A 25,928-nucleotide genomic window follows, 5' to 3' on the forward strand; every position below is an offset into this window, starting at 1 on the left:
ATCTAAGTAATAGTTTAAGTTATAAGCAAAATTAAGGAAACGGCCACTAGGGCTGTAATATAAAGTTGCTCTAAACCATATCATTAAAAACCTGCCACAATATATATGTTAAATCAATAAATAATAGAAAGCTGCATTAGCTTCCAATCTGAGCCCATAGGTTATCTTACTGGGGAGAATTATAGAGACTTCAAAGCAAAAAAAAAAGATGTAAACAGGCCGCACAGTTAAAAATGTCCATCTCATACATACACTATGCCATCTCCTAAACTTTATGCACCGGAATACATGTCTAATTGTTCATGACAGTATGTACTTTCATGCCAAGAACCAAAGATACACAGCATTGTACACAGGCAGCCAGAAAAGGCCAACGAATGTGCCAAACCAGCCACAGTTGTTCATAAATGTATCGTTTTCTTTCTCAAGATCCATCTCAAGATGGAAGTGGCGGTCGTCAATTTTTTCTGGTTGCCACTGATATACAGAGCTTTTGTCACCTGTTACAATTTTTCTCGTGGTAAGGATACATTTTCTATTTGCTTGTGCAAATTCTCACCTACTGTAAATGCAAAAATAAATCAAAACAAAACCAACCACGAGGCATGAAAAGGTTGCTGTGATTCAGTCTTTCAGGACAACTCCTCACAGGGTGAAATGTTTTTGTGTAGGAAGACTAAGTGCTGAGTGATCATGCAGAGCTGGTGTTCTTTTAAGATGGCTGAATCTCATAATATTGGTGTCTTTTTGTTAATAAAATGACATGTATAAACTATCTTACATTGTGCGTGTAATTGCAAAGCATGGATCAATATTCAACAACAGTCTTGGCTTAAAAAATGGTACATTTTTAAGCTTTTCCTCCGTGCTCCATAGTCTCCATTGTAAAGCTCCAGTTCAGGCAATATATTTTTAAAAATTTATAGAAAATGCTTAACTTTAGAATCCAATTTCACATTGGCAAATGCATATACTATGTTTGTGAAGAAATAACTTTGACTTGAAAAATGCCAGACTTACTCTTTAAGGTCAGTCAGTCAGACAGTCATTTTCCAACCCGCTATATCCTAACCTAGGGTCACGGGGGTCCACTCTTTAAGGTGTACAGTATATAATTAAATTTGTATTCTGTATTACAAATGAGTACTGTATACCGGTAGTTAGAAAAATAGGAAATTATGTGTAGAGTGCTGTTAAACAGTGAAGAATAAAAGAATAAAAATATATGATTGCTGGAATAGACAGACAGACAGACAGACAGACAGGCAGGCAGGCAGGCAGGCAGGCAGGCAGGCAGGCAGGCAGACAGACAGACAGACAGACAGACAGACAGACAGACAGACAGACAGACAGATAGATAGATAGATAGATAGATAGATAGATAGATAGATAGATAGATAGATAGATAGATAGATAGATAGATACTTCATTAATCCCCAAGGGGAAATTCACATACTCCAGCAGCAGCATACTGATAAAAAACAATTAAATTAAAGAGTGATAAAAATGCAGGTATAACAGACAATAACTTTGAATAATGTTAACCTTTACTCCCCCGGGTGGAACTGAAGAGTTGTATAGTGTGGGGGAGGAATGATCTCCTCAGTCTGTCAGTGAAGCTGCTCCTCTGTCTGGAGATGATACTGTTCAGTGGATGCAATGGATTCTCCATTATTGACAGGAGCCTGCTCAGTGCCCGTCACTCTGCCACAGATGTCAAACTGTCCAGCTCCATGCCTACAATAGAGCCTGCCTTCCTCACCAGTTTGTCCAGGCGTGAGGAGTCCCTCTTCTTTATGCTGCCTCCCCAGCACACCAGCACGTAGAAGAGGGCGCTCGCCACAACCGTATGATAGAACATCTGCAGCATCTTATTGCTGATATTGATGGACCCCAGCCTTCTAAGAAAGTATAGTCGGCTCTGTCCTTTCTTGTACAGAGCATCAGTATTGGCAGTCCAGTCCAATTTATCAAATTTATCATCCAGCTGCACTCCCAGGTATTTATAGGTCTGCACCCTCTGCACACAGTCACTTCTGATGATCACAGGATCTATGAGGGGTCTGGGCCTCCTAAAATCCACCACCAGCTCCTTGGTTTTGCTGGTGTTCAGTTGTAGGTGGCTTGAGTCACACCATTTAACAAAGTCCTTGATTAGGTTCCTATACTTTCTATCTATCTATCTATCTATCTATCTACTTCTCCTCCCACCCACTGCTGATGCAGCCCATGATAGCAGTGTTGTTAGCAAGCATTTGCACGTGGCAAGACTCCCAAGTTGTATTGGAAGTCCGATGTATATAGGCTGAACAGGACTGGAGAAAGTACAGTCCCCTGCGGTGCTCCTGTGCTGCTGACCACAATGTCAGACCTGCAGTTTCCGAGACGCACATACTGAGGTCTGTCTGTAAGATAGTCCACGATCCATGCCACCAGGTATATATCTACTCCCATCTCTGTCAGCTTGTCCCTGAGGAGCAGAGGTTGGATGGTGTTGAAGGCACTAGAGAAGTCCAGAAACATAATTCTTACTGTACCATTGCCTCTGTCCAAGTGGGAGAGGGATCGGTGTAGCATATACAGTAGATGATGGCATCCTCCGCTACCTCCTTCTCCTGGTATGCGAACTGTAGAGGGTCGAGGGCGTGGTGGACCTGTGGCTTCAGGTGGTGAAGCAGCAGCCGCTCCATGGTCTTCATCACATGTGACGTCAGGGCGACAGACCGGAAGTCATTCAGCTCACTAGGACGTGATACCTTGGGGACTGGGGTGATGCAAGATGTTTTCCAAAGCCTCGGGACTCTCCCCTGTTCCAGGCTCAGGTTGAAGATGCGCTGTAGAGGACTTCCCAGCTCTGACGCACAGACCTTCAGCAGTTGTGGCGATACTCCATCTGGATCCACTGCTTTGCTAGCCCGAAGTCTCCTCAGCTCTTTGCTTACCTGGGCTGCTGTAATTGTGGGTGGTGGGAAACTCTCTCCTATGCTAGTATCAGCAGAAGGATGGATGCAGGGTGCTGGTAGGTTCCAAGTTCATTATTCAGAATTCTTCAGAATATTCAGGTTCAGAATAGGTTCCAGGTTCATTGCAACCCTGCCCTGGGTAAGCAGGTTATAAAAATGGGTTGATGAATGGATTTTAAATATCTTTCACCTTATATGTAAATAACTTTTATTTATATTAAAACAAACTAAATAACTTTATATGCAGAATACTCTTACTGCATGTGCTAGGCTGTAACTTAAAAATAAAAGTTTTGTTTTCCATTAACATAGTCGTACTCAGTTTTTATTGCTGACATTCACATTTTGAAAATATTAATAATAATATCCTTTATTTTTATAGCATTTTTTAGGCCAGCCAACACAAAGTGCTTCACAATGAACATATATACCAGAAACAAATAAAATGTGGCAACATAAAATCAGAGATTTTAGACAAAGTTATGGTGAAAACAATAGAACATACAAATTAAACAATTTAAAAATCAAGCACATTTAAACAGACTAAACAATAAAAGTAAGTCTTTAAATAATATTTAAAAGTTGCTACTGAACCCATGATCTAAACCCCAGTGCTAAGTTTTTCCACACTTTTATCACCTTTTGTTTTTAATTTAGATTGTGGAACAGCCAGTACACCTTGACTAGACAATCTTAGTTGTCTCACTGTTTGATAAGGTATCAGCATTTCAGTGATATATTCTAGAGCTAAATCATGCAAGGCCTGGCAGTGTTTCACAATTTATAAAAACATGACTACACCACACCATTTTATTTACCAGTTACTGATCCTGAAGGAGGAAGCATGGTGGTGCAGTGATTAACTCTAGTGCCTTATTGTTCAGTTAGGCTGTATATGAATCCCATGCTTGGTCTCTGACTTGAATGTAGTTCATACGTTTTCCTAGTGTCTGTGTGGGCACTACGGTTTTGAGATATATGTGTTAGGCTGATTGGCGTCAAAGGTATATGAATGAATGTGGGAGACTGAGTACATTTTCTGTTATGGACTTGTTTGGTTCATCTCGCACTCTCACTATGACTCTCAAATTCAATTAAGTGAGTTCTATAAATACATAAATTATTTTAAATGGTGATGTAGAATAATATGATACAAATATGTTCCTGTTGGATTAAGCATAAAGCACAGTTGTGCAGGTGAGAGAATCAAACTATGCCTTATTTTTACTTGCTTTGTGATTACACAAGCTTTGCACCAGAGGCATTTTCCTGTGTATTATATTTGCATATAAGGATGACAATGATGGCATGAAGCCACCTTTGTTGTCTTAGTTTCTTTTTTGACTGAGATAAATAAAAATGCATTTTAGTTACAACTGTTAAAGGCAATTTATTTTTAATTTATTCTCTGTAAACATACTGTAACATTGCATCCTCAAAATTGCTTAATCCAATTTAGGGTCCTGGTGCTGCCAGAGCCTAACCCAGTTGCACTTGGCAAAGGGACGGAAACAAATCTGGACAGGGTGCTATTTCATCATTACACTCAAACCAATTTGGAATCACCAGTCAACCTAACTTGCACATCTTTGTGGATGTGAGAGAAAGCCAAAGTACGCAGAGGATAGCCACACAGACACAGGGAGAATGTGCAAACTCCACATGGAGAACAACCAGGCGAGATTCAAATTGAGCTCATGGTATCCATGAAGAGGCAGTATTAACTACTGCACCACTCTCACTATAAACATTGCAATGTAAAAAAGTATTTTACATAAAAAATAAACTGACTTGGGTGCCATTGTTTGGCTTTACACGGGATGTCTTTTTGCCGCTCACATACCATTCTACCATGCTGGTATCCTTTGGAGAGTGCCTCACTTTTTCTTACATTATTTACTACCACCTCTTCCATCCATGTCTTTTTTCACCTTCCTCATGTTTTTATCCTCCACAACTTTATTAAGGTTAATTTCTCCATTCCATCTATGCCTTTATTTCTAAATTCTTAAAAACTTCCTGCTGTTTCCCTTCACCATGTGATGTATTACCTCCACCTCAATTCTGCTGTCTTTGTCTTGTAACACTGATCAGAGTCCAACTGAGGTCATTATTATCTCAGCTCTTTAAAGCAAGGGTTCTTAAATTTTTTACTTTGAGGACCCAAGTAAGAAAACAAATACCATACTGAGACCCAAAAATAGGATTATTATCATAATAACATTGGAGCGCTAAATTACCCAATAACAATGGCCACATAATAAAAACCGGCAGATGTTTTTGTTTTCTTTGAAGCATATGTACTGTAAATACTTGATGTAAACTTTTGTAAAGCTGAGAGAATTTTAATTTTGAAAAGATAGTATAAATGATCACTTAATCTACTTGATTTATAGCAATGGATACGGAATAAAGTAGTCAACAAATAATGTGTCAATGCAGTTTATTTACTTTGTTTTAACTTTTTTTAATGTAACTTTTTTCAAATGAGCTCCACCATTAACAATACAGTAGTATTTCAAATAGTTACATACCCCAGTTTTCTTTAACTATTAAATAAACTGAGTAACAAAGTAGCTAAATTATTCCTAAAAATGTTTTTTTATATGGTGACAGGATAAATCTTTGTGCATCATTTGGTGAAATTTCCAGTTCTAAATGTTTACTGCTACAGACTGACCTCATGCTAAATGTCTCCAGCTTGTCTCAAACTTTGGATATTTACTAATGTACATACAACTATTGATGGTCCTTGCCTTCACAAGTAGATTGAAATTTATCTTACCACTTTAAAACAATGTTACAAGAATGAATTCTTCCTCGTTGAGGCACATTAAACTTCAAGCAAAATCTTGTTTACACTAAATCTGTTACAGACTTCGAATCAATGTATGCCATAACAGCAAACACGCAATGAGGCACTGATCCATTGTCCATGGCCACTTAAACTGCTTTTAGAATACAACATACTGTATATACCTCAGGTCTATTCACTCGCCCTTCATAATATCCCGATAATCGTTCTGTACCTGTTAATTTTGTTTCAACATTTCAAACTAGCACCACAATCCCTTCACTTCTCAAGTTTGTCTTCCTTTCTTGTACATGAATTCCTTGATGCAGTCTCGCAGGTGGGGGGGGGTTTCGGTGGTTGGCAACCGAAGTGAAATTCCTTGAAATTCCCTTAAGCACATCTAATCCTTATTACCAGTTAGGGCATCTTTAATCACATGCAGGAAGTCAGCTAAACAACTGAGTTTCCCTCCTTTTTCTTTAACAACTCCATTCCTGATATGTAAGTTTACATCTTGTCAGATACAACAAGCAATAGGCAAGCCCCCTGCCTGCACACTGCCCCTCATACCACTAACTCTGATATGCGCTCGCCTCCATCAGAGTTCCTCCCATCAGTTTTATTGTATAACCATTTGCAACACTTCTTCCAACCCATCACCTAAGACTTTTCTGCATTCACCTTCCTCCCGATTCTCACTTCGAGGTGTATAGCCATATACCTTCTTGTGCCGCCTGCTGTGTAACAGAAAAATTTACATAGCACTGCATTCAAATATGTCCTAACATTCAAAAAAGGAAAACTGGTTGGCCTGCCTTTGATTATTGCTTGTTCTGACATAACACCAGCATCTTGAAATTTTCATATTTCAACAATTACGGTGTTTATTCTTGTACAAACAAACAGTAGGCCAAAAAGTAAAAAAATGTCCTTTAATGAAAGTGTTAAAGGCCTGCAGCTCAAAGTCAGTGAGCAACACCCAAGCAATGGCTACGTCAGTGTTTAACTCTGACTCATGAAGCTCTGTGTGCTTTTGTGATCAGGTGTACCTTGAAGCACGGAATCGGGACCAGGCAAAGCACGAGAAGAACATGAAAATGTTAAACGACGAGGTGTCGCAGATTCAGGAGGTAAGTATGGAAAGATAGTTTTGCCATTTTTTGATTCCAGGTGCAGTGTGTGATCATATCAAAGGGGCTGTGTCTGGCCTTTGAAAGCTTCAAAGCAGTGCGGTGCTTGATGGCAGCCACACCTCTGGCTAGACAGCATGTTCGTGAAGCTGCAATGATCTTTCAGATAAATCTTTCAGCTGCATTTGGTGTCTGATTAATAACCTGTTTTTTGACTGCTTCTATAAAAGTGTACAGTAGCTTTTGAAGATGTCTGATAGTTTTGAGTTCATCTGAAATTGTCGTGCTTTGAGTTGTATGATTAGCTGGAAAACATGGTGAACTGTGCATCAAAGGGCAAAACAAAAACAGAAATTTGGATGATTTGTACTTAGCGCTGCACAGCAGCTGTGATGCTTGATCGTAAGTGACATGTTTGCCAAAATAGCCCCCACTTCTGTCTTACTTTGTGCCCCCGAGGAACATACTTTGTCAGTCAGTCGGTATTTTGGTATGGTGTTTCTCAGGAAAGACAATATATAAACTGAAGATTTATACTTGTTTTGAATATTTGGAAGGTGCCAACAGAATAACTCAGGGCATGGTGAAGCCCAACAGCAGGCCTTTTCAAAACAATGCCTGAAACTGATTGGGAGAGAGCAAATAAGCACGGTAGTGTGGCTAGGTATGGACCCTTAGGAAGCCCAAGGGTACCAGTCTAAGAAAGAAGAAAAAGAGAGCAGAGCCTGGGGAACATTCTGAGGAGATTCTCCCACAAATCTAGAGGGCAAGTAATCCGACGGATTTTTGAAACTGACTCCATTATGACCGTGTTATTTGCAGTGTATGTGATTTGGGTGAGTAGGTAAACAATCCCATCAGAGGTTCAAGAATGTGTAGGAAAGGCAGCAGGTTCTTGGTGTTGTGCAACTTTTATCTCTCCCTTGTGTGTGTTTTATTTTTATAATAAACAAGTCTCCTCAAACATCTCTGGCTTCCTTGGTATTAGTCTGGGTGTTGAGAGATGCCACATGGTTACTCCCTTTCATTATAGTGTGTATGCCAAGCCTAATTTGGCCAGAAGATTTCCTTACAGCTGATGCATGTGGTTTATCTGTCAAAACTACATTTCTGGTTCAATGGATTTGTGGATTTATTACTAGAGTAATTGTGTCATGTTCTTTGATTTAACGATCTTACCCAGTTTTCATGGACAGTTCAGTTGCTCTTAAACCTGCATCTGTATTTTATACACAAAATTTACTTTTGATTTATGCCCATGAAAAATTGAACTATATAAGATTGTCCGTGAACTTGGCTATAAGATAAATTTGAGAAGCATCCAGAAAAGCATTTGGCCTTATGAATTAAATATTTTTAGAGTAACATCCTATACAAAACACACTTTGTTTACATTTCACTTAAAATAAAAAGAAAACAACTTCTACTTCAATTAAAAAGTAAAATGAAATGTAAATATATGTTTGTAAAAAAAAAAAAGTAAATGTTTAAAATATTGAAAAACAGTAAAAGAGTGTAAAGAGTGTAAAACAAGATTCTGGGTTATTGGACCAAGTGTTGGAAACTGTCTGAGACTCTTTTTGATGATGAAGATGGCAAGCTACAAGAGTAAATTTAACCTTTTCATTGTGTAGGTCTTTAACTGTTCATTTTATTGTTATATTTTTATTGTTAATTTTCAAATTGAAAGCAGGGAGACAGGTCTCACAGCAATTATTAGAATTCAAAGCAGTTTACAGTCGTAGCCTAACCACAATCCTTCTCATGGTGTTGTGTGTTGAATGTTTAGAACAATCTGAGAACTCTGCTGCCACATTCAAGTGGGAAATCGTCCTTAATGCACACTGCAATGGTTTTGTGAAGATTCCTATTTTATTAAGACACAGTATAGATTCCCAAAGATTCAGAGCTGTTGAAGTCTTCATGAACGACATGCTTCCACTTCACATTGGTGCTCTTTCTGACCCAAGATGAGCTAACATTTAAAAGTGCAGTGATGCCTGTCGTACATTGTGTGCACCTTCTGAAGATGTTAAATACTTCTGGATTTTTGTTAGGTTAAAGGTGAAGGAAACAGAAATGCACAACAACCCCTCCAAGTGGAAGCAGATGGCCCACCATGATCCTATCCCTAGCAATTCCTACATTGTTTTGTAAAAGTAGTGTGAACAGAACTCAAAATATTGTTACCGAGGTTCATCTTTGCTGCCTGCAACAAGCTCATCACTGCACAGCAACAAACTTTAACATCATATCCTATTACACTGTCCTCAGCTTCAATTCAACAGCCTTGGAGAAGGACATCTTCTGACACCATTGTAGCAAAGGTCAGGTACACACTTAGCTCCTGGCATTTGACCTGTTACTCAGAGGCCAACCAGACGCACAGTGATCTAATCCACTGAGTTAAAATACTTTTGTAGTCTAGGAAGTTTTCTGCAGGGGGCAGTGCCATCACAGACAGTAACACACCAGCTTGTCAAACCTTGTTACAATTTTAAAAGCGTACATTTAAAAGAAACTAACTAATATGAAAGTGAAAAGTGCATTTTAGCTGCAATGCAAAGGTCTTACGTTTCAAGTGCTGGTATTGACACCATGAGTTGTGTTCAAAAACTTAAAGAGTTAAATATTTGTGTAGATGAGAAATCGAGTATTTTTTTAATCATGACTGTTAATCACTTCTCAGTAGCTGATATCTTAATTATTTTGGATGAATACTGTGTTTATATATGTTAAGAATTTTACAGATTTCAGACCATGTACTATGTAATTGTATGATGAACGTACAAAGAAGTGTTGAGTAAAGCATGGAAGACGGGGCTCTTTAAGTGTATTCCATGGAGAATGCATAGTGTTCCAGTCTGTACTTACTCTTTGACTCTTAAGTGTTTTCAGTAGACTGATGTAGGTCGCCTTAGCAGCTTGATAAATATGTTGCTTTGTGTAGGAATATAAAAGAATAAAGAAAATATTACTTACTGTATACTGTGTTGACTTTTGTTGGCTTCGGCACACACTTCACCCTCAGCATTTTAGTTCCAGATGTGTTCTGTTTTGTAGACTGGCCACCATAAGTTGTCAGCAGTGCTTAGTCATAGGTTTCAATTTCTTGAAAGGCTAATACTCAGTGCTTTAGACAAAAACAATTGTGCCATCCTGCTTGAATGCATTGCAACTATCAGGCAATAACACATAAAGGATGTTTGCCATCCACTATCTGCCCAAGCACACACACACACACACACACACACACACACACACACAATAAACTTTGTAGTGCTACTGCAGTTCCACTTTCCACACTCTTTATTTGAGCTATACAGCACACATACATATAAACAAAAAGCTGGTTAAGTTTGCAGATGATACCAACTAGGTTGGCAGATAATCTGGAATCTGTTGACTCATTACAGAGGGACTTGGACAGCATACAGGCTTGGGCAAACTTGTGGCAGATTAAATTTAATATAAGTAAATGTAAAGTATTACATGTAGGAAGTAAAAATGTTAGGTTTGAATACACAATGGGTGGTCTGAAAATTGAAAGCACACCTTATGAGAAAGATTTAGAAGTCATAGTGAACTGTATGCTATCAACTTCCGGACAGTGTTCAGAAGCCATTAAGCAGGCTAACAGAATGTTAGGTTATATAGCACAATGTGTAGAGTACAAGTCAAAGGAGTTCATGCTCAAGCTTTATAACACACTGGTAAGGCCTCACGTGGATTACTGTGTGCAGTTTTAGTCTTCTGGCTACAAAAAAACACGTAACAGCGCTGGAAAAATGTTCAGAGAAGGGTGAATAGACTGATTCCAGAGCTCCCAGAGATGAGTTGTGAGGAAAAATTGATAGTAGTTGAACCATCTCAGTTTAAGCTGGCAGAGATTAATAAGAGACATGACTGAAGTGTTTAAAATTATGAAAGGAATTAGGACAATGGATTCAGACTGTAACTTTAAAATGAGTTCAACATGTTCAAAACATGGGGACACAGTTGGAAACTTGTTAAGGGTAAGACGTTTTGCTTTATACAGAGACCCATACACATGTGTAATAATGTACCAAGTAGTGTGGTGGACAGTACCACTCTAGTGACATTCAAAACTCGACTTGATGTTGTTTTGGAGGTATTAGGTGGATAGGATTGGCGAGCTTTGTTAGGCTGAATGGCCTGTTCTCATCAAAGGTTTTTCTCATTTTCTGATTCTTCTGATGGAGGTCAGCTTGGGGCCTGTAAGACTTCTGATAGATTGATGACAGTTTGATACATCAGCCATATCTTTAATGAATGCATATATCCCTCAGTAGCGTTCCATTCCTTTAATGCATGTCAACACGAATTCTGGACGTCTGTGAGAAAAGAAATTCCACACAAACCAGACTGGCAGCATAGTTAACAAGTAGCTAAAAATGCATTATGACTTTTGTGAATATTATTGCATTACTTCTTCTCCTTCTTTCGGCTGCTACCGTTAGGGGTCGCCACAGCGGATCATCTTCTTCCATATCTTTCTGTCCTCTGCATCTTGTTCTGTTACAGCCATCACCTGCATGTCCTCTCTCACCACATCCATAAACCTTCTCTTAGGCCTTCTTAGCAATCTTAGCATCTTTAACTCTGCTACGTCCAGCTCTGTCTCCTGCTTTCTGGTCAGTGCCACTGTTTCCAACCCTTATAACGTAGCTGGTCTCACTACCGTCCTGTAGACCTTTCCTTTTACTCTTGCTGATATCCGTCTGTCACAAATCACTCCTGACACTCTTCTCCACCCATTCCACCCTGCCTGTACACACTTTTTCACCTCTCTTCCACAATCCCCATTATTCTGTACTGTTGATCCCAAGTATTTAAACTCATCCACCTTTGCCAACTCTACTCCTTGCATCTTCACCATTCCAATGACCTCCCTCTCATTTACACACATGTATTCTGTCTTGTTCCAACTGACCTTCATTCCTTTCCTCTCTAGAACATATCTCCACCTCTCAGCAAACATCATAGTCCACGGGGACTCCTGTCTAATCTCATCTGTCAACCAGTCCATCACCATTGCAAATAAGAAAGGGCTCAGAGCCGATCCCTGATGTAATTCCACCTCCACCTTGAATGCATCCGTCACTCCTACTGCAGACCTCACAATGGTCACACTTCCCTTGTACATATCCTGTACAACTCTTACATACTTCTCTGTCACTCCCGACTTCCTCATACAATACCACAACTCCTCTCGAGGCACCCTGTCATATGCTTTCTCGAGGTCCACAAAGATGCAATGCAACTGCTTCTGGCCTTCTCTATACTTCTTCATCAACACCCTCAGAACAAACATCGCATCTATGGTGCTCTTTCTTGGTATGAAACCATACTGCTGCTCACTAATCATCACCTCCCTTCTTAACCTAGCTTCCACTACTCTTTCCCATAACTTCATGCTGTGGCTCATCAATTTTACCCCCCTGTAGTTACTATAGATAGATAGATATAGTCCTACACATCCCTCTTATTCTTAAATATCGGCACCAATACACTTCTTCTCCACTCCTCAGGCATCCTCTCACTTTCCAAGATTCCATTAAACAATCTGGTTAAAAACTCCACTGCCATTTCTCCTAACTACCTCCATGCTTCCACAGGTATGTCATCTGGACCAACGGCTTTTCCATTCTTCATCCTCTTCATAGCTGTCCTTACTTCCTCCTTGCTAATCCATTGCACTTCCTGATTCACTATCTCCACATCATCCAACCTCTTCTCTCTCTTGTTCTCTTCATTCATGAGCCTCTCAAAGTACTCTTTCCATCTGCTCAACACACTCCCCTAGCTTGTGAGTACGTTTCCATCTTTATCCTTTATTATCCTAACCTGCTGCACATCTTTCCCAGCTCGGTCCCTCTGTCTAGCCAATCAATACAGGTCCTTTTCTCCCTCCTTAGTGTCCAACCTCTCATACAATTCATCATACGCCTTTTCTTTAGCCTTTGCTACCTCTCTCTTCACCTTGCATCTTATCTCCTTGTACTCTTGTCTACTTTCTGCATCTCTCTGACTATCCCACTTCTTCTTTGCCATCCTCTTCCTCTGTATACTCTCCTGTACTTCCCCATTCCACCACCAGTTTTCCTTTTCCTCCTTCCTCTGTCCAGATGTCACGCCCAGCACCCTTCTTGCTGTCACCCTTACTACACCTGCTGTAGTTTCCCAGCTGTCTGGTAAACTCTTCATTGCCACCCAGTGCCTGTCTTACCTCCTCCCTGAACTCAACCTTGCAGTCTTCCTTTTTCAAATTCCACCATTTGATCCTTGGCTCTGCCCTCACTCTCTTCCTCTTCTTGATCTCCAAGGTCATCCTACAGACCACCATCCTATGCTGCTTAACTACACTTTCCCCTGCCACCACTTTGCAGTTTTCAATCTCCTTCAGATTGACTCTTCTGCATAGGATGTAATCTACCTGTGCGCATCTTCCTCCACTCTTGTACGTTACCCTATGTTCCTCCCTCTTCTTAAAATACGTATTCACCACAGCCATGTTCATCCTTTTGGCAAAATCCACTACCTTCTTCATTCCTCTCCTTGACACCATACCTACCCATCACCTCCTTGTCTCCTCTGTTCCCTTCACCAAAATGTCCATTGAAATCTGCTCCAATCACCACTTTCTGTCCTTTGGGTACACTGTTCATCACTTCATCCAAATCACTCCAAAAATCTTCTTTCTCCTCCATCGCACACCCAACTTGCGGGGCATATGCACTAACAACATTCATCATCACACCTCCAATTTCCAGCTTCATAATCATTACTCTGTCTGACACTCTTTTCACCTCCAAAACACTCATGACATACTGTTCCTTCAGAATAACCCCTACTCCATTTCTCCTTCTATCCACATCACGATAGAACAATTTGAATCCACCTCCGATCCACCTGGCCTTACTCCCCTTCCATTTAGTCTCCTGCATGCACAATATATCAACCTTCCTTCTCTCCATCATATCTGCTAACTTTCTCACCTTACCAGTCATACTGCCAACATTCAAAGTTCATATTCTCAGTTCCACTCTATTATTTATCTTCCTCCCTCCTCCTGCCTCTGGACACATCTCCCCCCTCTTCTTCTCCTTCTTCTTCTTCGGCCAACAGTAGCCCAATTTCTACCAGCACCCTGTTGACTAACAGTACTGGTGGCGGTCGTTGTTAACCCAGGGCTCGACTGATCCGGTATGGAAATTTATATTGTTGTCCGTATATTGGTTTGGCAAAATTTTACACCGGACACCCTTCTTGACGTAACCCTCCCCATTTATCTTGGCTTGGGACTGGCACGAAGAAACACACTGGTTTGTGCATCCCCTGTGGTTGGGTTAATATTATTGCATTAATTAATCTTTGCTTTTCAGACGTGTGAACATCAAAAGTTCATGACTAAAATGGCAGATTCTATTTCAGTGTTTTTCACCAGTTCATGATCTGTAGAAATTAATATATTAATATTAATATATTAATATATGACAAGATATGTTTGTGCAACAATTACAAGAATATACATACCAAGCATATTGGAAAGGTTGAATTATACTAAGCATTGTCTCAAATGCTAGGAGATGAGGATCATCTTGAAAGCAGCTACTTTTAAGTTCAAAAGTGATGTTTGTTTAGTGTTGTATTCTTTACTTCCTTAGGTGAGGTACTGTTTGAAGAATCTTAGACAACAGATGGCCTCAAGAGCAAGCCTGAAGCATGAAGACATGAGGGTATGTGCTTCCTGGTTACCAGTCCAATGCTCAGGGACAAAACTAAATGACATGTGCAAAATATACCCAGGACAGAGAAAGGAGGTAATGGACAGACTAAGCCTGCTTTTGGGGAGATCCAGTCAGTGTTTTAGAAGGCTGTGCCCTTGTTTGTGTCCATGAAGTGAATTCACTAAAGCTCCTGCAACAGAGGTTCATATGCAGTGCAAGCATTAGTTTCCTTGCATTTCTGGGTTTGGAGGGGGTTTCAAGTGAACATGTACTTAATCTGTGCTGATCTGAAGCAAACAGTGATTATATATAAAATACATAATTATTTAAAAAATGTGTTTACTTGCTGTAACTAGGTGACCAGATCTGGGAGCTAGATGTATGTTTTGTAATCAGCACAGCCATGTATCTGGAACTGAGATGGCAGAAATGGCAAAGCAAGATTGAGATAATCTGTCTTCCCTTGAGCACATGTTGTCTGCTGTTAAATCAATCCATAAAACAGAATAACAGATTTGGAGTAATCATTAACGCAGTCGTTGCTCAACACAGTATCACCTTTACCATCAGTTTTCTGTTTACTACTTTGTTTGTGACTTAAATTAACCACCCCAACAGTAATATGATGATATTCTATTATTTGTCTCTTATCAGGGTGTTGCACAATGGGGAAATCCTTTCAATGCAATTAAAACAAGAGATTGACAGTCCCACTCACAGGAAGTTCTGATCCTGTACTAGTTTAAATATTTGAATTTACTATTCACTTTCAAACAAACTTGATCCAATTCTGGGACACAGAGAGAAAATAGATTTATGTCTCCAAATTCTAATCAAACATAAACCCAAAAGTAGAATTAATTAGTTAACTATAAGGTGTTCAGCTTCAGAAACAGTCAGCCACAGTTTGCCTGACAGCTGTCTCTTTTTTATTTCAGCCTGACTCAGATGGTCTCCGAACACAAAGAATGTACTCATCTGCCATTCCCACAGGTCTTGGAGCCACACCCATGTTACCTGAGAGTCCGGTGAGGGTTTCACGTTATTAATTTTCATTTTTGGGAAACTCCTTTACAGGACATGATGGAGCCAGGAACAGGCTGAATAAGCACGCACCTTTACTTTTTGAGCAAATTTCAAGATGTTTCACTGTTGATTTGTTAAAACTAAACATTCTGTGAATCCGACACATTTCCTGCTTTTACAATCAAGAACATGTCAGGTAGCAAATTGGTTAGAGCTGGTAGCAAACGGCTTACTGGTTGATTAGATGGGGGCAGCATTATAGCAGTTCCTTAAAGTTTCTGTTGATCAAACTGTAACAAATCTTAGATGGTGCAGAGTAACTTTCAGGGATAACAAACACCCAATCTCACAGTGTGGAAAACGCATCATAAAAACAGGAGTTAAGCTCTTCTGTTACAACATTTGAAATTTCCTAAGAAAATTCAACAGCTGTTTTTTAGTTACAGAGAAGAAGAAATATGAAAGGGGGTGTAATTATAAACAGGTGTGGTCTCCACCTCGGGGGAACAGGTTTAGCAATCACCTGGTATGCAAGGACTTACAAGACATTCAGCACAAGCACAAATAGTTCGGTTTTTCCACATTTTAATGTAACATGTTGCATTTTGGTGACTGATTTGTTTGTTTGTAGACATACTGAGTGTGTTTGTATGGTGAAATTGAATTTCTTGAGCTAATCATTCCATGGCAGATGATTGTACCTTCTGCAAACCCACTCTTTATAATCAAAGCTTGACAATGAGTGGGTATATATTGTATTATAAACTTCATCTGGCAGCACAGTAGTTGCCACTTACTCCTCAGCTCCAGGTATATGTTCTTAATTCCCAGCCCAGTCACTGTGCGAACTTTACCTGTACTCCTCATACCCAAGTGGCAAGGAATCCTAATTTCCTGCCATGCCCAAATAATGTGCAACCTAAACTGGTTGGAGTATTGAAACTAAATGGATGTGTACCTAAGTATTTTGTATTAGAGTGGAATCCCATTGAGAGGACAGTCCCTGCCCTGCGAGCAAACTACTGGAATACAATGTGGCTCTTTAGAGCCTTATAAAGGACAATGTGGATGGATTTTGGGTGCATTCCTACCTGCCACTTACCGCTGCTCAGAATGTTTACATCTCACCGTTCACATTGAATGTCATAGTTAGATAAACAGGTGGCAGCTGGATTGACAGAAGAGTGGAAGAACATATTTTTTAGGATGCTTGCCAGTGTTCACATGAGTTCACATCATTTTCTCCATTTTTGTAATTACTGGCTTTATTTTCTCAGGAAAGAGAAGATTCCGAGAAGGAAACGGACAAGATGCGTGAGCTTACTAAAAAGCTGTATAGCCAGTACTACAGCAAGCTACAAGAAGCTGAGCAAAGGCACCAGGCAGAGCGGACCAAACTGGAGGTGAGGTGGTTCATTTTGCTTTTGCCCATGAGGAGTATTATTCTCTGAATTTCCTCATGTGAGTCAAATTAACAGTCAGTTAATTATGTGATGGAGTGTGGATGTGTGTACAGTACTATGTAAATGCATGCTGTGATGGACTGCTGCTTTGTTGACGTTACCTTCTAGCCGGGACAGCCTGGAGTACTCTATGACCCTTAAACAGGAAAAGGAGGTTCAAGAAATGGATGGATGGATTGATGGGAAGGATGGAAGAACTTTCTTGATTTTGAGCCATTAATCAACTAGGACCAATATTTGATATAAAAATAAATATTTTTAAATCAGTGCAGGCCACCCAGCTTCCTGTAGAGATAAGTCAAGACAAGTGTATGCAAGAGAGTTAATAAAACAGAAAAAAAGAAAAGATACATGATTTTTGGCCTTAAACTTGTGTGTCTTTAAAGTAAACGCTTGTGAAAGTGTTTGTATAAGGCATAGAAAAACAGAGCAAAAGGTACTATAGCTGAGTTCTTTTGGTCCAGAGTCCTTATTTGATAAACCCTGGGTAAGACCCTCCAAGTTCCACTTCCCAAAGTCTCAATTTATTATATGTACACTACACCTTACTAAGTGAAGTGAACATTATGTTATTAGGAACATACAGGAATCTGAAAGTACAAGAACAAAAACTCAGTTCAAAGTGCTTATGTTTTTATATTGTTGCTAATGTTAGTGTTGATGTAACAGTGTACAAGATAAGTCCAGTATCAGATATTTGAATGACGCTGAAAAAACCATGCAATAAAACTAAAACTAAAGAAAATTGATATGAATCATGTCGTTTGCATATATTAAGTGCACATAAGCTGAAGGCTCTGTTGTAAGCAAGCAGTATGGATATTTTTTAAGATCTCCCATGGCCCATAGGACTGTTATTTAATGCAGCAAATGTAGAGAAAACCCAGAAAAACTAATCTAACAATGGGAGATCTGGGCCTTGTAGTGGCCACTTGGATGGTCCCATGCACCAACTTTATTTAGCCATCTTTGCACCTCATGGCTGAAGTGAAATGGTAGACTTTTACTAAAACTTACTTCATGAGGAGTGTAAAGAGCTTTTTCCTTAAGAGACATGCCATGTTTTTCAGTCTGCAAAAAAAAGGTTAAAATAATAGTACTGTGTATACTCCAAGAAGACAGGACTTTCAGGCACTTTGTATTTAAAAATACTTAAAAACGTCCAGTGCTCAGTAACACAGTGTCCAATCATGTGACACTGTGTCTCCATGGCCTATGATGCTGAAGTGTTTTCCATATGATAATTCTGTTCAGTCCTGTTTCTAGACTGTTCTAGAATAATGTAAAGAAGAGTCTATGGAGGATCACAGCCAATGTCACATACTGCAATAGCCAGTTACAGTGCCGCAGTGCAATAGGCTTACGTTATTTGTAAGACCTTTTGATCATATTTTAAAGTAATACTGAAAATGAATCATGACAATAAAAGGAGTGTAGGAATGTGGTGATTTCCATTTTTGAATATATGTTCCTCCAGAGAAGAGTGCTGATTCCTGGGCTACAGGAAATGAGTTAAGAGGAAAGATTAAAAGAGCTGAGCCTTTTCAGTTTATGTAAAAGAAGATTAAGAGGTGACATGATTGAACTTTTTTAATTTATGAAGAGAATTAGTGCCGAGACTGTACTTTAAAATGAGTTCATCAAGGACACAGAGACATAGTTGGACACTTTTTAAGGGTAAATTCTGCACAAACATGTGGAAGTTTTTCTTCTAACAGAGAACGATAGACACTTGGAATAAGCTACCAAGTAGTGTGGTAGACGGTAGGACTTTAGGGACTTTCAAAACTAGACTTGACGTTTTTTAGAAGAATTAAGTAGATAGGACTGGCGAGCTTTATTGGGCTGAATTGCCTGTTCTCGTCCAGATTGTTCTAATGTTCTTCAGGAAGAGTCACTGATGAAATGAATATAGTATTTAAGTAATTGTAAAAGCAAAATCTTTTCTTCATGAACTACAACTTGAACTGCCAGTTACAGCACATACGGTAGATAATATATAAAATGTATAAGTAAACCAACTGGATATTACTTGGAAGTTTCTTTATTAGTTTTCCATGAATTTTGTTAGGTTTAACTGATGCTTTATTAAATAAAAAATGGACCCAAGACTCATAGGCCAAGTGAAGCTTTTTTTTTTTAAACTTGCTCTTCAAATATTTGTACCTTGATGGTTATTCTTACAAAATTATTCAGTCACATTAAAAAAAAGTCTGGTGATTGGCTGGAAGTCAAGTTAGATATTAAGAGGGCCTCTTACTTCTATCGACATGTTTGCTGATCCTGAGGCAGCACTTGATCTTCTTAGTATTCCTAGGGTAAAGGTTTCCATTTTTAAAGCCCCATCCATGTGTTAATGTTGATCCCAATTGACTACTTTTCAACTAACATTTATTTTAATCCTTAAAATATTGTTTTTAAAAATTTTATCTGTTTCTAAGCAGTTTTAGATTTATCATACAAGTATTGTATGTCTATATAATGCCTTAATGTGACTGTTTTTTTATCCTTAGCCATGTCAGAAGTTTTCTTTCTTTCTTAGTAATTCTTGTATTTTTTATTATATTTATATATTAATTTATTTACTTATCTTTTTACTGAGCTTCTACAAAAAGCCAAGGAAAAAAAAGTTATATCTATCTATATAAGTAGAATGATTTAAAAAAAAATTGATGTGGTACAGCAAGTTTGCATTTGTTAAAAAAACTTCCCCAGCACACACCTACCAGGGACGGCCCTAACAGCCTCAGAAACCACAGTTTACAATGTCTCATCACATGCAGTACTGTTAGTAACTTTGTTCCAAACCGAAAAACAATTAAATGCTGAAAGGTGTCCAAATTCCACTTGCAGCCAATGAGGTGAAACGACTTGGATGGGTGGAGGTGATACATAAAGGCTTAATGCTTAGCAACACGATTCAGTGACGTGAAGAGAAAAGTTAACAAGCAAGATGCAACTTGTTGATTCTGAGGCATTTCAATTACAATTGACTGGGTCTGAAATCATCTTGTAAAAAAAAAATGTAGGGGAAAAGTTTTCATCTTTCACCATTCAATAAAGGACAATCAGCACTGTAGCTGAATCATCTTGTAATAGCCATTTCTAACAAAAGCCACGTAGCACTATCTTCATAGAGGTCTTTTTCCTCATATTTGGAAGTTCATACTGATTTTTTAAGCAGCAATCCTGATCAAATCAAATCACATTTTGTTTGTCACATACAAATTATACATACTGCGCAATGTGAATTTCCCCTTGGGATTAATAAAGTATCTATCTATCTATCTATCTATCTATCTATCTATCTATCTATCTATCTATCTATCTATCTATCATATGTAGTGAAGAGGTTAGTTGCTCAACTCCAGTGACTGTGCCTTTAAGGAAAATGTAAGAGGACAATAACAGTAATATACGACTTTATAAATATGAAAAAGCATTTTTAGAATTATAAATACAGCATGTGATAAATAATGAATAATAACTAAATAACTTAATAATTTAAATGACCTAATTTAAGTTAACAATAGAGCAATCATGTATTTCTAGACACCTTCTTCATTCAAAATTATTATTTTTATACTGTACTGAGGATTTGTTCTGTTCTGTGTATTGTACTGTATTGTATTGACCCCCTTCTTTTTGACACCCACTGCACACCCAACCTACCTGGAAAGGGGTCTGTCTTTGCACTGCCTTTCCCAAGGTTTATTCCATTTTTTCCCTACCAGGGTTTTTTTGGGAGTTTTTTCTTGTCTTCATAAAGAGTCAAGGCTGGGGGGCTGTCAAGAGGCAGGGCCTGTTAAAGCCCATTGCGGCACTTCTTGTGTGATTTTGGGCTACATAAAAAAATAAATTGTATTGTATTGTATTGTAAAATGCATGTGGATTGTGGAAGCTCCTCCTCAGTCTGTCTGAAGTCTAGTACTGTCTACCTGACCACAGTATAGAAAAGTGGCCATTGTTGGAATGGCTGATATCATTGATAATTTTCATTGCCCTGGTCCAACTTTGCTTGGTGTAGATGTCCTCGAAGTTGAAGAGTGCACACCCAGTGATGCGTTCAGCTAACCAAACTACTGACTGCAAAGCCTGGTGGTCTCGCTGTGTGCTGTTCCCAAACCAGGCAGTAATACTTCCTGTCAGGAAATTTTCAAAGGTGGATGTATAGAAGTTCTTTAGTAAATGGGAGGGTAGCTTGAAATCCATGAGGTTAAGATCTTTGGGATATGGACACTGAGATATCTGACACTGTCCAGCCTCTCCACGTGAGTGTTGTTAATACTGAGGGGGTGGTAGTGCCTCTGCTGTTTTTGTTTTTCCCAAATTCCACAATCTGCTCCTTTAACAGCAAAATTTTTGGATGACGTTCTAGCTAATGAAATGGGCTTATGTATCGGAACATGCAATCACCTTATCATTGTAATGCATGCAGATCCATTGCTTTTGAATTGGACACTTCTGTTAGCATACATCAAAAGTGAGACTTTATTGACTTGTTTTATAGAACAGAGAAAAAAAGTCATGGCATTGCACCAAGACATTCAGGCCCTTGACATGCTGGAATTCCTGAACTTGAGTATTTGATGTGAACTTAGTGCTGTGGTTTCTAATAAGCTAAGTAATTATTAAGAAATCATTTTTATTAGTAATTATCCACCCATCCATCTTCCTAACCTGCCTATCTAGGGAAGGGCCCTGGGACTGCTAGAGCCTATCCCAGCAATCATTGGGCGGGAACAACAGCAGGACAGGGCTCCAGTCCATTGGATGTTGAACACAGACGAGTGTGTATAGCAGGCGTCTATGTGCTCTGTGATGGGTGGATTATCCTGCTGAGGTCTTGTTCCTGTCTTAAACTGATGCCATTGGGATAGGCTCCATATCTCCATGGATCTGTCAAGGAGCAAGCAGGTTCAGAAAATAGATAGTGGGCTGAATAAAGTAACCAACCTCTAATTATGAACTTCACCCAAGCCAAAAGGTAGACTAACCTTTCAATACTTTGTTAAATATTTTAGGAGAAAAATGCCAATTACCAAAAAGAACTGAATCTGAAACAGGATTCCCTCAAACTGGCTGAAGAAGGTCTTAGCGAACGAGACTCAAAGATATATGATCTGCAGAGACTGCTTTCCAGCATGGAGAAAGAACAGCACACACTGCTGATCAAGATGAAGGAACATGAAAACCAGTTGGTGGAGATGAAAACACTGAGGAAGCACAGCACAGCACAGCAAGAGAGGTAAAGAAAGGAAGGAAACTGCCCTTAACAGTTCATGCTTGTGTAGACATTAGATCTGTGAAAGCTCCATTAAGTAACTTTGTGCGCTGTTCTTGTAGAACATGATTTGCCTTGAGGGGGAGAGTAGCAGATTATGACTGCCTGCAGCTTCATGTAAACACAAGTTACACAACAGTGTCAAATATCAGATGAAGCTTTGGTGCCTCCACTTTAGCTTAAAGGTGGAAAAAAAGAAGAACATACTTAACTGTTTTAATATGATTGCAATCAAATACAAAGAAGGATACAAACCTCTTCCTAAGTGTTTAACCATTGAGTATGTTTCACATTTTTGCTTTTCCCATCACTTGTACCCATTATTCCCCATCCAAGGGTCACTTCCAGATCAACTTTTTTTTATCTGAATCAAGGTGCCTTGGAAATTCTCTAAATTATCATCTGGTGGCTTCTACCATTGGACTACTTAGATACCTGTATTTGGGTTGTCTTGCACTTTCAGCTCTCTGACTGTCCACTGTGGTTTCTAGATGGATTCTACACGCATTTGGATCATGTAACATTCTCCAGAGTGCACTTATGCTAATTCAGAACCACTGGAGAATTGAGTCTACTCCAGTAACATCAAATGCAAAGCAAGAACTGGGCTGTCCATCTATTGTAGAGCTCACTCACCCTGACCCACACTGGGTCAATTTACCTCACATAACACGTTTCAGGCATTAAGTTTCCACAAAAACAAGGAGAGAAAATCCAAACTCCACTAGGTGCCGAATGTAAATCCGGGACACTAGCAGTAGTGCCAACCACTACCCCCCTATACCAGTTTTATATTATATCCATAAATAATAATAATGGCACATTATAACATACCTAGGCCTTCTACATAAAGGTTGTGGTTTTGGAAAGAAAAGTAAAAAAAACTACTTTCATGGTTTATTTCACACTTTCCTTACTCTTTCTATAACATACATCTTGCCTGAAGAAGGGGCCTGAGTTGCCTCGGAAGCTTGCATATTGTAATCTTTTTAGTTAGCCAATAAAAGTTGTCATTTTGCTTGACTTTTCACAATAACATACTTTGAAATTTTGACACAGCATTAATAAAAACAAAATAAAATCAGCCCCTTAAATGGTTCAGTATTATGGTGCGTGGAGCTCTTCTTCCTTCATCACCCTGTTGTACTCCCAGCACCAAACATCATACCGGACACTATGGTTCCTTCTACACTTGGATTTATGAGTTTACTTTTCTGTTGTACCACCATTACATCATACTTTTTTAGTAGAAGCATTGATGCTAACTTTTCTTCATTGCTATGATTTTAATATTTATCATTTTAACATCTAATTGCAGCTAATGTTCAGCCATAAAGGAAGAACTTTGGTACATGTGTGTATTTGTAAAACGCATTGTTTCATTGTGACCACATTATTAATAGCTGTTAATTTCTCTATTTTCAACATTACTGACTAAACAGTTTTAAAAAGGTCTTAGTGAAACTAAACCAAGATGAAGGGTGTGGAGAGAACAATTCCCAGCTTTATATGGAATGTCTAAGCAATGTGCAAAAGTCATTTTCTTTCCTGCTTTGCTTAGGGTTGTGTATAGTGCCTAATTTCACATTTAAATGGTAAATATATGTTGTTTTTATAAAGGGAGTGCAGATAATTACCATGTGAGAAGAATTTGCTTCAAGACTTTATGCAAAAGATAAGATCATATTCATATTTATGAAGTTGAATTTTGGCAGGTTCTGCTATCAGGGTACACCATTTGGTATGGAGATCACTCAGAAATAGGGAATGGACTGCCACTTACATTGTCTCTAATGTTGTGCACAGGTCAGCCCAGCTAGAGAAGGAGGTCACCACATTGAAGGAGAAAATTCACCATCTCGATGACATGTTGAAGAGCCAACAGAGGAAAGTGCGGCACATGATTGAGCAGGTAAGCTCAACTGACATAGGAGGCTGCTTGTATGGATACTGTCCATGAACAAATACTGTCCACGAATTGCCTGGGTGAATATTCAAACTGTGTGTTACATTTGTTTTTCTAGCTCCAGAACTCTAAGACGTTAATCAGAGATAAAGATGCCCTTATTCAGAGCCTACAGGAGAAGGTGTCTTTCCTTGAAGCTGAGGTCAGTTGGCTCCTTGCTTTTCTTTTCCATTATGTATTTATTCAAAGAAAATAAGCAGCTCCTTACACCATCACTATGATGAGCATGAGTCATGCCATTTTCTTTCCAGACTTCAGGCCTTTTATGGTTATATGAGTAGCAGAGGGAAATGTGTCATCATATCAGAGTATTTTTTTTTTTGCTGTTTCCGTTCTTTAATAACATTGTAGGATGGGAGTGGAGAGTGCATTATTGTTTTTAGGGTCATCATCTCATGTGGTTTGATGTTCATTCCATGATGTTTTTTGTTTGGCCTTTTCATACATCTAGTGTGGATATTCGCCTGCTGCTTTCCTTTGCGCTTTATGTTACATCCAAACTTTGCAAATACTGAAGGTTTAGTTTACACAGTTCGTGACTCTTTATAATGATTGAATATGCCTGAAGACAGGCAATCTGAGAAATATAAATGATTAGACTTCAGTATCCATTACTGCCTCAAATTCGCTTTGCCATGTAATGACAAAAGGGTTCAGCTGCAGACAGACATTGTTACGTCCTGGGCACTCACCGAACTGATTAGCCTCGCCTTTCAAGACACACTCAAGCTCTGAAACTCTCTTACAAAGTCTCGCAGTGCCACATGTATATAAATATATACAGTCATATGAAAAAGTTTGGGAACCCCTCTCAGCCTGCATAATAATCTACTTTCAACAAAAAAGATAACAGTGGTATGTCTTTCATTTCCTAGGAACATCTGAGTACTGGGGTGTTTTCCAAATAAGATTTTTCGTGAAGCAGTATTTAGTTGTATGAAAATAAATCAAATGTGAAAAACTGGCTGTGCAAAAATGTGGGTCCCCTTGTAATTTTGCTGATTTCAATGCATGTAACTGCTCAATACTGATTACTTGCAGCACCAAATTGGTTGGGTTAGCTTGTTAAGCCTTGAACTTCATAGACAGGAGTGTCCCATCATGAGATATAAAGGTATTTAAGGTGGTCAGTTGCAAGTTGTGCTTCCCTTTGACTCTCCTCTGAAGAGTGACAGCATGGGATCCTCAAAGCAACTCTCAATAGATCTGAAAACAAAGCTTGTTCGGTCTCATGGTTTAGGGGAAGGCTACAAAAAGCTATCTCAGAGGTTTAAACTGTCAGTTTCAACTGTAAGGAATGTAATCAGGAAATGGAAGGCCACAGGCACAGTTGCTGTTAAACGCAGCAGGTCTGGCAGGCCAAGAAAAATACAGGAGCGGCATATGTGCAGGATTGTGAGAATGGTTACAGACAACCCACAGATCACCTCCAAAGACCTGCAAGAACATCTTGCTGCAGATGGTGTATCTGTACATCATTCTACAATTCAGCGCAATTTTCAAAAAAGAACATCTGTATGGCAGGGTGATGAGAAAGAAGCCCTTTCTGCA

The 25,928-nt window shown here is 39.0% G+C and overlaps 1 protein-coding gene across 2 annotated transcripts in view; it reads left to right on the forward strand.

Moving 5' to 3' along the window:
• The window catches only part of tuft1a (tuftelin 1a), a 62,670-nt gene that overhangs the window by 31,572 nt on the left and 5,170 nt on the right, over window positions 1-25,928 (forward strand). For both annotated transcript variants that reach the window (XM_051923282.1, XM_028794040.2), the window contains exons 4-10: window positions 6,801-6,887; window positions 14,576-14,647; window positions 15,577-15,666; window positions 16,942-17,067; window positions 22,152-22,375; window positions 24,218-24,323; window positions 24,436-24,519. In XM_051923282.1, the coding sequence (XP_051779242.1) occupies window positions 6,801-6,887; window positions 14,576-14,647; window positions 15,577-15,666; window positions 16,942-17,067; window positions 22,152-22,375; window positions 24,218-24,323; window positions 24,436-24,519 (789 nt within the window). The remainder of the gene's footprint in view (window positions 1-6,800; window positions 6,888-14,575; window positions 14,648-15,576; window positions 15,667-16,941; window positions 17,068-22,151; window positions 22,376-24,217; window positions 24,324-24,435; window positions 24,520-25,928) is intronic.

This window comes from Erpetoichthys calabaricus, chromosome 2 (genome assembly GCF_900747795.2).
Source record: "Erpetoichthys calabaricus chromosome 2, fErpCal1.3, whole genome shotgun sequence".
NCBI lineage: Eukaryota > Metazoa > Chordata > Cladistia > Polypteriformes > Polypteridae > Erpetoichthys > Erpetoichthys calabaricus.